Source organism: Hippocampus bargibanti, linkage group LG17, assembly GCF_051943395.1.
Source record: "Hippocampus bargibanti isolate YZ-2025 linkage group LG17, ASM5194339v1, whole genome shotgun sequence".
Lineage (NCBI taxonomy): Eukaryota > Metazoa > Chordata > Actinopteri > Syngnathiformes > Syngnathidae > Hippocampus > Hippocampus bargibanti.
The window spans coordinates 17,261,557-17,276,271 of record NC_142750.1 but is presented as its reverse complement, the minus strand read 5'-3'; the positions used below and the strand labels follow the sequence as shown (position 1 = coordinate 17,276,271).

The 14,715-nt window shown below is 45.0% G+C and overlaps 2 protein-coding genes across 2 annotated transcripts in view; one reads left to right on the top strand and one right to left on the bottom strand.

The window, feature by feature from the left end:
* The window catches only part of abat (4-aminobutyrate aminotransferase), an 89,759-nt gene that overhangs the window by 8,747 nt on the left and 66,297 nt on the right, over window positions 1-14,715 (top strand). Inside the window, exons 3-4 of the mRNA XM_089018902.1 lie at window positions 4,789-4,886; window positions 5,025-5,054. Coding sequence (XP_088875028.1) covers window positions 4,789-4,886; window positions 5,025-5,054 — 128 coding nt within the window. The remainder of the gene's footprint in view (window positions 1-4,788; window positions 4,887-5,024; window positions 5,055-14,715) is intronic.
* LOC148886012 (uncharacterized) lies at window positions 7,230-12,433 on the bottom strand. Its single transcript, XM_089018861.1, has 2 exons — window positions 10,618-12,433; window positions 7,230-10,434 (listed from the first exon to the last, which is right to left on the bottom strand). The coding sequence occupies exon 2, from the start codon at window positions 8,263-8,265 to the stop codon at window positions 7,348-7,350; it is 918 nt and encodes a 305-aa protein (XP_088874987.1). The 5' UTR covers window positions 8,266-10,434; window positions 10,618-12,433; the 3' UTR covers window positions 7,230-7,347.

Here is a 14,715-nt window from a genome sequence, read left to right as displayed (position 1 = left end):
CCCTTTCTCCAGCACTTCTTCCAGCGCTTCCTGGCGGATGCCGAAGCATTCCCCAGGCCAGCTAGGTCATGTCCATCTCCAGCATGTCATGTCAATGTCAGCAAGGCTGACCAGGGTTTCCGGTTTACAAGCCCAAAACAAACTTATCAATAAAAGACTGAAAACATACACATGTACAACATACATAATTATAAAACCGTAGAGACCATCAATAAAAGACTGAAAACATACACATGTACAACGTACATAATTATAAAACCGCAGAGACCTAATCTCTACCAGGGTGGGTATTATTGTGACCCACTGAAGACCCTCGGAACAACGTGTGGTCACAATAGTCCTTCAAACGCCTGCCCGGGGCAGCTGTCTCTTGCAGACCAGGTTTGTTGTGGGGCAAGAGACGTCGGAGTTACAGTGGAAGTTTAGTCAGTGGCGGCGCTACAGAGTTGTTGGCTGTAACGGAAGATGAGTCAGGTTGGACCGGGCGGCATGAGGAAGGAGAGTGGGTCCTCATGCGGAGCAACCGGTCTCTTGGTATCCGGTGCTGGTGGAGTGGTTGCTGGTGGAGACTCAGGAGGGGTTGGTGATGGTGGTGGTGAAAGTATAGGGTTCTCCTGACTATAATTTATCCTCGATCCATATAAGAGGGGTGTGGCTGGTATGGCTGAAACTTCCTAAGGTGCTTTCTGTTCCTGAGTGTCACTCTTCCTGAGCCATCCACTCTGATGGCGTATTGGTGGAATGGGCGTGCTTCCACCACAACCCCAGTACGGTCCCAGCGTCTCAGGTGATTCCCTACCAGGTTCTGTAGGTACACGTGGTCACCAACTGTCAGTGGTATGAGTTGTCTGGTGTGCAGGGTCCACTTCTTGTACTCCCTTGAGTGGCGCTTGGCCAGGGCGCTTGGCCAGCAAAATTTCTCATGGTCTCTTGCCATGTGTTATGAGGGTTGTATTTCCCCACTGGAAAAGGAATTGTGTATTTGATTGGCCTGCCGAAGAGGACCATCGCAGGTGAGCTCTTATTTTCTGGCTCTGGTGAGTTCCTGTAGATCAGCATGGCCTTTTGAAACTCGTCGACCTGGAGCGAGCCAGTGGGGCCTGTGTTGTCCATCAACATCCTCTTAGCGGTTTTCACTGCGACTCCCCGCGACGCTGGCACCACCTTCAACGACCTGGTCGCCATAGTCATCACCCTGGATCACCGTCTTCGGGAGCGGCAGACGGAGCAGAACGGCCGGCGGTCCTACGATCCCCGAAGCCGGCCCAGGACGACCACACCCGGCAGCGAGCGCGTGCGGCGCCTGGAAGAATCCCCCAAACCCATGCTCATAGGGGCAGGGAACGACCGCACCGACCCTGGGGCTCTTCGCACCCAAGGCCCCCGCAAGTCCCCGTCGAAACTGCGACCACAGCGACCTCTGGAGGCCAAGTCCACGGTCCCCGTTATGCGATTGGAGCTGGACAGCGAAGTAATTGGCCCTTCCAGCTCCCAAACCGTGCGAGCGCTGGTGGACTCGGGGGCTGATCGATCTCCCTCCCCCCTAAGGAGATCGTCGACCTTTTAGCCCGCGTCACCCACCTCACGGCCCCGCTTAAACTCAGGGTAGCGGGCAATAATGTTGAGCACTGACAATTTTTAGTTATGCCCTCCCGGACGCGCCGTTGGTATTGGGTCTCCCCTGGCTCAATACCCATGACCCGTCCATTTCCAGTTCTTCGAAGACCTCCTCAATTCCACCAAAGCGCCTTCCTTGGAAGAAGCAAAGTCTGGGGAATCTGAGATGGGCTCTCCAAACTGGTTGAATAGCTCCTCAGTGGCAAGGCCCCAGGAGTGGTGAAGGAGTGAGATCCGCCCAGAGTTCCTCAAGGCTCTGGATGTTGTGGGGCTGTCTTGGTTGAGACGCCTCTGCAACATCGCTTAGTCATCGGCGAGAGTGCCTCTGGATAGGCAGACTGGGGTGGTGGTCCCCATTTTTAAAAAGAGGGACCGCAGGGTGTGTTCCAACTACAGAGAGATCACACTCCTCAGACCCTAGTAAGGTCTATTCAGGGGATTTAGAGGGGTGGTTCCATCAGGAAGTCAAGCCTCAGATTGAGGATGAGCAGTGTGGTTTTTGTCCCGACCGTAGAACACTGGACCAGCTCTACACCCTAAGCAGAGTCATCAAGGATGCATGGGAATCTGCCCAACCAGTCTACATGTGATTTGTGGACTTGGGCAAGGTGTTTGACCGTGTCTCTCGGGGAGTTCTGAGGAGGGTGCCTCGGGAGTATAGGGTAAACCCCTGATACGAGCCGTTCGGTCCCTATATGACCGATGTGAGGGTTTGGTTTGCATTGCCGGCAGCAAGTCGGAAAGGCTGCCCTTTGTCACCAATTCTGTTCATAACCTTTATGGACAGAATTTCTAGGTGCAGCCGACGCGTTGAAGGGGGATATATCGACAGGCGGATTGTTGCAGCGTCTGCTGTGATACGGACGTTGGACCGATCTGTCGTGGTGAAGAAAGAGCTGGGCCAAAAGGCGAAGCTCTCAATTTTCCAGTCGATATTACGTCCCAACCCTCATCTATGGTCACAAGCTATGGGATGTGACAAAAAGAACGAGATCCCGGATACAAGCGGCCGAAATGAGCTTTTTAGAATGCCTCTTGGACACCTCCCTGGTCAAGTGTGCTGGGCATTTCCCAATGGCAGGAGACCCTGGGGACGAACCAAGACATGCTGGAGAGATAATGTCACCCAGCTGGCCTAGGGGAATGCTTCGGGATCCGCCAGGACGAGCTGGAAGAAGTGGCTGCGGTGAGGGATGACTGGGCTTCCCTACTGAAGCTGCTGTCCCCGCAACCTGACCCCAGATAAGCGGCAGAAGATGGATGCATGGATATACTAGATTTATACTAGAGTTTTTTGTCTTTAATTAATGCAATGCAGTGTTTTTTGCTATCTACACTATTGCTCATGAAACCCTTTGAAACAATGACACAATTTCAACCTTATGGTACGAAGGTTATTGTAGGTCATGACATCAGATTATTATACTGTACATTGTATTATTCTTCTTTTCCTTTCAGAGTTTCCCTTCAGGGGTCCCCACAGCGAATCACTGTCCTCCATCTTCCGTAATAGTCACTCTCTCTCCTCTGGACATGTCCAAACCATCTCTGTCTGGCCTCTCTTTCTCGCCAACAATTCTAATATGAGTTGTCCCTCTGATATATTCATTCCTGATGCGATCCAACCTGGTCTCTCCCAAAGAAAACCTCCACATCTTCAGCTTTGCTACGAAATGACAGGAAGCAGAGCTGCAGCTCTGCTTCCTGTCTTTTCTTCAGTGACACTGTCCCCAGTCCAAATATCATGGCTGGTCTCACCACCGTTTTATACACATTTCCTTTCATCCTAGCTGAATTCCTTCTATCACACATAACGCATAATTTTCTCCAGTCGTTCCAGCCTGCCTGGACATGCTTCTTCACCTCTTTTCCACACCCTCCATTGCTCTGGACAATTGACCGAAAGTACTTAAGATCCTCCACCTTCTTGATCTCTTCTCCCTGTAGCATCACTCTTGGACTTGGGTCCCTTTCATTCACACACATATATTCTGTCTTGCTGCGACTGATCTTCATTCTCATCCTCCCCAGGGCAAACCTTCACCTCTCTAGTCAGTACATTATATTATTATAATACTTCTAACCTCATATTGTTACCTCATTTAGTAACATAGTCAGTATCTTTTTGTTGCTGTGTAACTACAGTAAAGTCTCGTTATATCGATATTCAAGGGAGTCCGAAAAAATATCGATATAACCGGGACTATCGATATATCCGACCCTGTTTGCATGTAATTCTCTCCGTGCGTGCATAGAAATAGTATCGATATAACCGGGACTATCGATATATCCGATATCGATATAACGAGACTTTACTGTATTTGACATTATTTTCTCTCCACACATGTATTAATTAAACTGCCTATTAGTTTGCTGTTAAAAGTTGGTTAACCCTCCACCACAATGTGATTCCAGCCAGATTCATTCGAGTCAAGTATACCCAATCACCTGAGCACCTTCCGGTATTTTTTAATGTTTACTTTTCATATATTTTTACATCTACGGGTCTCGGGAAAGTTTCACAATTACCACTGTGTATGTCCTTGTTTTGTATTGATACTAGTCATTGGTCATGCTTGTGTGTTACAATGTGTGTTACAATCATGAGGGAATGGTGCACTCTTGACATCAAAATTTAAACACTGGATATTTTTAAATATTCAGAAAAATCTGGGTAGAATCAGTTGGTGCTCATTGTTTTTTTTTTGGTGATTTCCATCACCAAAAAACATTTGACAGTTCTGCTTATTATCCAAATTTAACCAGTTGCACCAATGCTTCTTAAACTGGTTTCGATCGATTTGGTGAGTCGATCATAGCGGTTCTTTTGGTGGATCCTCCACCGCAGACGTCCACAAATCAGTCTAGTCTGCAGTTAGTGGGCACAGTCATTGAAAGAAGGGTTCGATGAATGAGCATATGAATGAGCATACTGGTGGGGTTCGGTGCCTCCAACAAGATTAAAAACCACTGAGTTAGACGAACAGTTATTATTAGCAATTTAAACCTATTCTTGTCAACTGTTTCGACCAAAATTCATAACATTTTTGGTAACGGAGAGGGAGGGCCAACATTCATGTAAACAGCATGCACTTCCATTGTATCCATGCTTTAAAAGTTGCTTTATTGTGTCAGATGTTATCATTTATTTAAATTGTTGTATGTTTTCAGCATGCCGATATACAAGCACAGCTGCACCAAAGGCCCAGGTGGACTTCGACTATGATGGACCTTCTATGAAAACTGAAGTACCTGGGCCAAGATCCCGGGTAAGGCATGCACACATAAATTCGCATACCTAAAATTGTAGATTCCAATGGCTAGATGAGACTATAATAACGATGAATAATTAATGAATCTGACCTATATAATAATTTAATATCCCTCTCTTTTATTTCCATCTTTAGGAACTGACAAAACAACTGGGAGTCATTCAGGTAAATTAAGGTGTATGTTTGTGCTTATGTGTATGCATGCCTGAAGGTGTTGTGGCCCGCAAAGTAATATTTTTTGCAAAGGTTCATCAAAATAAAATGTGGTGTTGATATGTAACTGTACTCCACTGTGTAAAATCATTGCAAAAAATCCTTGAGAGGGCACACTAACAACAATCAATGTTTTAACCTAGAAGAATAGACCGTATTTTCCGGACTATTAGGCGCACAGTATTATAAGGTCAATGAATGACATCTATTAAAACTTTTTCCACATATAACGCGCACCAGATTATAAAACACACGTTCAATGAAGGATTTATCAGAATAGGAATCAGAATCATCTTTATTGCCAAGTATGTAGAACACACAAGGAATTTGTCTCAGGTCGAACACGCTGCACTAGTATCATGATAAGAAAAATCGAGTCACGATACAGTTCTATTTGGGTTACTGTTGAGAGAGTGGATGGTTTGGGGGAAGAAGCTGTTTAATGTCTGCTGGCTTTGGTGTGCATGGATCGATAGCGCCAGCCAGAGGGGAGTAGCTGGAGAAGGTGGTGGCCAGGGTGTGGAGGGCCCAGTAGGATTTTCTGTGCCCTTGATTGGATTCTTGCAGTGTGCAAGTCCTCGAGAGTGGGTAGGGCGGTGCCAATGATTTTTTTCCGCTCTCCTAACTGTTGAAGTCAGATTTTGTCCATTTTTGTGGCGGCTCCGAACCAAACGGTGATGGAAGAACACAAGCCATGCATAAATGTCACAGCACCTCCTATGGCAGGCCATGCTCCTTTAGCAGCATCAGGAAATATATCCTCTGTTGGGCCTTTCTCATCATGGAGTTGGTGTTAACCTCCCACTTCATGTCGTGAGAGACTGTGATTCCCAGGAACTTGAAGGTCTCGATGGTTGACACGAGGCAGGTGGATAGTGTGAGGGGCAGCTGTGGTGATGATGTTTCCTGAAGTCCACGATCATTTCTACCGTCTTGAGTGTGTTCAGCTCTGGGTTGCGACTGCAGCACCACAGCTCCAGCTGCTCCACTTGTTGTCGGTACGCCGACTCGTCGCCGTCTTTGATGAGACCGATGACTTCTTTTAAAAATGTGCTATATATAAGATAATAATAATACATTTTATTTAAGCGCCTTTCAAAGCTGAAAATAAAAAAAAAGCTTTTAGAAGATGCAATTTTAAATAGTGAGTTCCAAAGTTTTGGGGCAGAGCAGCTGAAGACTCTGTCACCCATCGTGTTGTGATGGGCAGGGGGGGGCACACAGAGGCGGAGGCAAGTAGGTTCATTTTCATATCTCCCAGGCAAGTGACACGCTGATGTAATGTGTCCCTTGATCGTGGCGTGGAGTCGAGCAAGTCGCGCTGTGCACCCCTCCGACGCTGTGCGGGTCTCTGCGAGTCAGTGCGTGAGTGTGTTTCTGCCCCGTGATTCCCCCGATCTCTCTGTCCCGTGCTATTCATATACCCTTGGCCTGAGTGAGATTAAGTCAGGCTGACATCAAAGACATCAAAGGGTTGAAAGGCGCATGTTAGGTGAAATCTGTTCTTCTCCTGGTTCAGTGCTTCATTTGTGTAGTCTAAATATTCAATCAATAGGAATCAAGGTCTTCTTCTTCGTCTTCTTTTCCTTTCGGCTTTTCCCCTCCGGGGTCGCCACAGTGAATCAATGTCCTCCATCTATCCTGGTTTTGTGCATCCTCTTCTCTCACACCAGCTACCTTCATATCCTCTTTGACCACATCCATAAACCTCCTCTTCGGTCTTCCTCTCAGTCTCCTGCCTGGCAGTTCAAGGCTCAGCATCCTTCTCCCGATACAGTCACTCTCTCTCCTCTGGACATGTCCAAACCATCTCAGTCTGGCCTCTCTGACTTTCTCCCCAAAGCCTCTAATATGAGTTGTCCCTCTATTGTACTCATTCCTGATCCTATCCAACCTGGTCACTCCCAAAGAAAACCTCAACATCTTCACCTCTGCTACGTCCAGCTCTGCTTCCTGTCTTTTCTTCAGTGGCACTGTCTCCAGTCCAAACATCAATCATGGCTGGCCTCGCCACTGTTTTATACACTTTTCCTTTCATCCTAGTTGAAACCCTTCTATCACACATCACACCTGACATTTTTCTCCAGCCGCTCCAGCCTGCCTGGACACGCTTCTTCACCTCTTTTCCACACTCTCCATTGCTCTGGACAGTTGACCCCAAGTACTTAAAATCCTCCACCTTCTTTATCTCTTCCCCCTGTAGCATCACTCTTGCACTTGGATCCCTCTCATTCACACACATAATTTACGTCTTGCTGCGACTGATCTTCATTCCTCTCCTTTCCAGGGCATGTCTCCACATCTCTAGTTTCTCCGCCACCTGTTCCCTGTTCTCGCTACAGATCACAATGTCATCTGCAAACATCATGGTCCAAGGAGATTCTTGTCTAACATCGTCTGTCAGCCTGTCCATCACCATAGCAAACAAGAAGGGGCTCAGAGCTGACCCCTTCTGACCTTCTCTGTACTTCTCTATCAGCATTCTTAAAGCAAACACTCCATCTGTCATACTCTTTTTTGGCATGAAGCCATACTGCTGCTCACAAATGTTCACTTCTGCTCTTAGTCTAGCTTCAACTACTCTTTCCCAGAGTTTCATTGTATGGCTCACCAACTTTATTCCTCTGTAATTAGTACAACTCTGCACATCTCCTTTGTTCTTAAAAATGGGCACGAGTACACTTCGTCTCCATTCTTCAGGCATCTGTTCACCATCTAAGATCTTGTTGAATAACCCAGTCAGGAACACCACCGCCACTTCTCCAAGACACTTCCATACCACGATTGGTAAATCATCAGGCCCGAGTGCCTTTGCCCCATTCATCCTCTTCAGCACCCTCCTCACTTCATCCTTGCTAATGCTTGCTACGTCTTGGTCCACAACAGTAACGTCCTCTACTCTTTGTTCCTTCTCATTTTCCTCATTCATCAATTCTTCAAAGTACTCTTTCCATCTTGCCATCACACTACTGGTACCTGTTAATATATTGCCATCTCTATCCTTAATCACCCAAACCTGCTGCAGGTCCTTACCGTCTTTGTCTCTCTGTCTCTCCAGCCTGTAAAGATCAGTCTCACCTTCCTTGCTGTCCAGCCGAGCATACGAGTCATCATAGGCCTCTTGTTTGGCCTTTGCCACCTTTACTTTAACCGTGCGCTGCATCTCGTTGTACTGCTGTCTACTCTCGTCCGTCCTCTCAGTGTCCCACTTCTTCTTTGATAACCTCTTTCTCTGTATACACTCCTGCACCTCCCCATTCCACCACCAAGTCTCCTTATCTACCTTTCTTCCACTCGATACACCAAGTACTTTCCTACCTGTGTCTCTGATTATGTTCGCTGTAGTTTGCCAGTCATCTGGAAGGACCTCTTGCCCACCCAGTGCTTGTCTTCCTAAATGTCATGCAACACTCTTCCTTTTTCAACTTTTTCAACCATTTTGTCCTCACTTCAGCCTTTGGTTTCTTCATCTTCCTCACTGCCAGCGTCATCCTACACACCACCAACCTATGCTGTCTGGCTACACTCTCACCAACCACTACTTTGCAGTCACTGATTTCCTTTAGATGGCGCCGTTGACACAAAATGTAGTCTACCTGTGTACTTCTGCCTCCACTCTTATAGGTCGCCCTATGTTCCTGTCTCTTCTGAAAGAAAGTATTCACAATAGCCATTTCCATTCTCTTAGCAAAGTCCACCACCATCTCTACTTCAGCATTCCTCATCTGGAGTCCAAACCTGCCCATCACCTCCTCATCATCTTTGTTTCCTGCGCCAACATGCCCATTGAAGTCTCCACCAATTACAACCCTCTCACTTCCCGGGATGTTCTGTATGACTTCATCAAAGTCCAACCAAAATTTCTACTTCTCCGCCAGCTCACATCCTACTTGTGAGGCATACCCACAAACAACACTGAACATCACACCTTCAATTTCTCGCTTCAGACTCATCATTCTATCTGATACTCTTTTTACTTCTAAGACATTCCGAACAAACTCCTCTTTTAAGATAACCCCAACTCCATTTCTCTTTCTGTCTTCACCATGATAGAACAACTTAAACCCTGACCCTAAGCTTCTAGCCTTGCTCCCTTTGCACCTGGTCTCCTGGACACACAGTATGTCTACCTTCCTTCTCTGCATCATGTCAACCAGCTCTCTACCTTTACCTGTCATTGTTTCTACATTCAAAGTTCCTACTCTTAGTTCTATACTCTTGGCGTTCCATTTCTCTCTTTTCCTCCGGGCACACCTCCCTCCTCTCCTTCTTCGACCAACAGTAGTCCATTTTCCACTGGCACCCTGAAGGTCAACAGTACCAATGGCGGCCGTTGTTAACCCGGGCCTCGACCGATCCGGTATGGGATTCATAGGTTTGATTTGCATATTTGTTTTGGTAATTTTTTTTACCTCGGATGCCCTTCTTGACACAACCCTCTGTATTTATCTGGGCTTGGGACCGGCACAATAAGACACTGGCTTGTTCCCCCTTCTGGCTACATTAATCAGCAGGAAATCAAGGTGATATACAAAAAAATATATATTTATTTATCAGTCAGCGAGAGAATGTTCTTCAGGGGAGCCAAAGAGAGAGAGAGCAAAAGCGGGAGGGAGAGCGCGTAGCAAGCAGATATAGACAACAGGAGTGATGTCTCTTTGAAAAGGACATGTCATCTGCTATATACAATAATTAATATTTATATTAGACTGAAACATGATTGCTTAGGGCAGGGGTCCCCAAACTTTTTCCTGTGAGGGCCACATAACTTTTCCCTTTTGTGATGGGGGGCCGTTGTGGGTTTGTAACAGAAAAAGTGTGACGATCGTAGGGAAGCTTTTTGTTTTTTTCTTCCAGAAAGCCACACATAACCAAATAACCCTTTCCAGGTTCTTTACAGAAAAAAAAGTGAGGAAACAAATAGTAACACTATTAATGATATAAATAACAACTAAATAACCCTCTCTGAGTTCTTCACAGAAAAAAAATCAGGAAATAAATAACACTATTTATGAAATAAATAATAATTAAATAACTCTCTCTGGGTTCTTCTTAGAAAAACAGAAAATAAATAACACTATTTATGAAATAAATAATAACTAAATAACTCTCGCTGTGTTCTTCATAGAAAAAAAAGCCATGGAGCCATTACTTTTCTGTTGTGCCTGGCACAATCTTAACAGATAAAAGTTCAGCTCAGTTGTCAGAGCAGAATCTCTCTGACACATATGAGCAGTCTCTTAAAATTCTTGTGTTCCTTCCTTATAATCCTTTTGTAGGTTCCAGTAGGCTTGTAGACACCGCTGTTTGCAGCTCTCTCTCATCAACTTCCCTGTGAAAACCACAAAGGAAGTAGGTTGAGAAAGTGAACTAAGTGATACATCACCTACACAGCACAATACATGTCACTACCAGTATGGCTGTAAAGATGGATTTTATCCCAGTACATTTTATTATGATTATAGTATTTGTTTATGCTCAGAATGACTCATTCAAGTCAGAAAAGTAAGCTTACCTATGTATGTTCATCAGTGTGAACTGTGGGTCTGCATCTGGCTGGTGAGAAGTTAAATATCAGGTTCCATTCTAGTTACAGCCAGTCTCAAGCACTGATGCAAATGTTTTTCTGTCAATCTTGATCTCATTGGAGATTTCAGCAGTTTCATGCAAGAAAAGCTTTTCTTGCAGACATACGTGCTGCCAAAAACTGTGGACATTTTCATTGCGTGTTTTTTGATGTTTGGATATGTGTCGTTTGGGAGGGCAGCATAGAAGTCAATAAGACTGTTGTACTTGAATGCGTCTTTCTGACCATCACAGTTCTGTAACTCAGGTCCAACCTCTCCATGGTTTGGTACACTTGGTTAAAAATATCCTCTCCCGTTGTAGTCCCTCTGAGACTTTGGAGGGCTGCCAGCTCCTCGCATATGTCAAAGTTTGCACTAACTCCACGAATAATAATGAGCAGTTGCGCTGTGTCTTGCACATCCGTGCTCTCATCCAGTGTTAATGAAAAAAAGTCAAATTCTTTCGTCTTCTGCTGCAGCTGGGCATGTATACATTAATCCGGATTTCTTCACCGCGTCTGGTGATTGTACTCGCCGACAGATTTACGGCATTATATGCATCTTCCTTCTCGGGACACAACTCCTCCGTGACAGCATCCATACATTTCTTAACAAACTCTCCGTCCGTGAAAGCCTTACCGCTGCTTGCTATCAGCTTAGCAACCCGAAAGCTGGCCCGAACGGATGCCTTCTTCAGCTGAGCTTGGCGTACAAATGTATTCTGTTGAGATAGTAGTCCACTTTTCGCTTTCAGAGTTTATCTGCTCACATTTGGCCTTGCAAGCTATCGTACTTGTCTTTGTGACGGGATTCATAGTGTCGGCGAAGATTGTATTCTTTGAATACCGCCACCGCCTCTTGACAGATGAGACTGACAGCCTTTTCTATGCATTGAACATAAAAAATAATCGTTTGTCCACTGCAGGTTAAATACCCTGCATTCTGAATCAATTTTTCTCTTACCTAACATTTTCGCCATTATTCCATTCACCCTTTGACAGGAAGGTTTACAAGAGAAAACGTGTCTGGGAACAAATAGAGCGCCAACCTGTGCGCACCTGAATGTACCACCGGACTCCCCTCCACTTCCTCATACGACACTTTCTTGTGTCGCGTTGCATTGTGAACGACTCCTTTCGCGTTCTATTGTGAGCAGGCGTGTTTGTATTGTTTACATTGATTACATTGATTAATCAGAATCCGAATCAGAATCAGAATACCTTTATTCGTCCCGCAATGGGGAAATTTTAAAATAGGAAGAGATAATGACCTTTGACTTGTAAAAGGATTTTTTTATTTTTCTGGAGGCCAAATAGAAAATCGAATAGCATCTCTGCTATTGTTCAGGGGGCCGGGCCAAATGTGCTGACGGGCCGGGTACGGCCCACGGGCCGTAGTTTGGTGACCCCTGAATTGGAAGAACAGTAGATAAGGAGACTTGAAGGTGGAGTGGGGAGATGCAGGAGTGTACACAGATAAAGGGGTTAGCAAAGAAGAAGTGGGACACCAAGAGGACAGAAGAGAGTAGGCAGGAGTACAGGGAGATACAGCGCACAGTGAATGTAAAGGTGGCGAAAGCCAAACGACTGGCCGACAATGACTTGTATGCGAGGCTGAACAGCAAGGAAGGAGAGACTGATCTTTACAGGTTGGCGAGACAGGGAGACAAAGATGGTAAGGACCTGCAGCAGGTTAGGGTGATTAAGGATAGAAATGGCAATGTATTAACAGGTGCCAGTAGTGTGATGGCAAGAAAAAAGAGTACTTTGAAGAATTGATGAATGGGGAAAGTGAGAAGGAACAAAGAGTCGAAGCAGTGTTTGAAATAGCGTCTCCCCTGGGCGTCCGGGGAGATGCTATTTCAAACACTGCTTCGACTCTTTGTTCCTACTCACTTTCCTCATTTATCAATCCGTCCAACTTTTCCATCGGGCGTACAATTTACAAAACGTCTCAGCCCAGCTGGCCGACAACTTCTTCAGGAAAAAAAAAAAAAAAACGGAAGATTTTTTGTCAAATCAAACGTTTGCTTTGTTTATAAAGGAAACGTTTGAACGAAGATTTCGAAATCAGAATAAATCATTCCAATTTTGAAATCTTCATTCGATGGAATTTTGGTTCGTTTGGCAATTTGCATACTCGGCACCGCAGCCAATCAGACACCTGCTTTGTGCTTCTGCCTTTCCCAAGCGTTATAAGGTTGTGCATTTGCATATCACTTTCCAAAGTAGATGCACAGAACTTCAGCCCAGAAGAAAGATTCAAAAGAAGCTAACAAAATGTATGACGCTACAAAACGTATATGTATATTATCCGTGACTTTAAAGTGTACTTGAGAGTTCTGAAACGCGCTTAGAAATCGAACGTACTAAAAGCATCGTGGAAAGACGAGTTCACGTGGGTTGTAGCAGACGACGCAACGCAAACATTGCATTGTGCAAAATGACGAAAAGTGTATGGACAAACGACCAAATGGGGTAAAATCATCAGCAAGGGATATTTACGATAAATTAAGCAAGCGAGCATTTGTGGAAGGTACATCCTTTTAATAAAAACAATTGTTTATACTTTGCAACAATGTTTTTTTTTGCGATTATTCGTCTTATTTTGTTTGTTAGATGGTTTGGACATGTCTAGAGGAGAGAGAGTTACAATAACGGAAGAAGAATGCTGAGTCTTGAAGGGCCAGGCAGGCAGGAGACTAAAATTAAGACCTAAGAGGAGGTTTATGGATGTTGTCATCGAGGACAAGGTAGGTGGTGTGAGAGAAGAGGATGCACAAAACCGGATTAGATAGAGGACAGTGTTTTGCTGTGGTGACCCCTGAAGGGAAAAGCTGAAAGGAAAATAAGAATAATGCAATATACAGTAATGTCTCATTATATCGATATTCAAGGGAGTCCGAAAAAATATCGATATAACCAGGACTATCGATATATCCGACCCTGTTTGCATGTAATTTTCTCCGTGCGTGCATAGAAATAGTATCGATATAACCGGGACTATCGATATATCCGATATCGATATAACGAGACTTTAATTGCTGTGTCGAAAGACTGGACATCATTTTCCTATCAGTAGAATACAGAGCACAAACATGGAACAATGACCACATGTTGATCGTTGAGGGATATCCCCTATCCATGGTGTCACGGGTGTCTGCAGGGGAGGGATCATTCAAGATTTGATGGAATTGTGTTGATCATGAGAGGCACCAAGGCCAACAGAGGGGCTGTTGTAAATTTCACTGGGAGTCATTGTGGGACGGGAGTTGTTTTAATTGTTTTGAGAGGGGAGATGGGCTCTGCAGTGTGGGTTCGGGTGGGGGCTCTGCAGTGATCAGATCAAATATGGCGCAGGTGTTTCTTTGTCTTTTTTCAAGCCGTATCATATCGTCCGTCACACACAATGTTCCTGTTGGAATTTATTCAGTCATGTTGTATTTGTAAACGTAGTTATACTCAGTGTCTTGAACAAAGGATCACCAGATTAATATTGAAATCAGGAAAACATGATTCAAAATCATCAGCGACATTTTGGTATTGAAGTGAAACCATGTAAAAGTCGTGGGCGCAATAGCCGTAGTAATACATTGGATAAGCAAAACTTTGACACGGAACGGAGCAACACACACACACACACACACACACACAAACACACACACACACAATGTCAAGAGAGCTAAAAAATAAAATGTAAGTGAGATTAAGACAGAACACTAAATTTGTACATGACAAAGGTCTTCCTCCACAATTCCGACGACAAGGGTGGGGTCATGCCGGAATGATCCATCCAGTTCAGTGAGAGGAGCCCTCAGGGCGAGGTTGAACAGCACTGTTCACCAAACATCACACACGCTCCATTGGCCTCAACCAAGAACACATCGACCGCCATCAGAGATATGACTGTCACTCGTTTTGCTTCCAATAGCCCAATAGGCTCCTTCAGTATAATTTGAAAGCTTCTGGACACTGTAGTGGAGATAGCTGATCCCATCAACACGTTATATTCATTTTTATTTTATTCCAAATCAAAATGCATCCCCA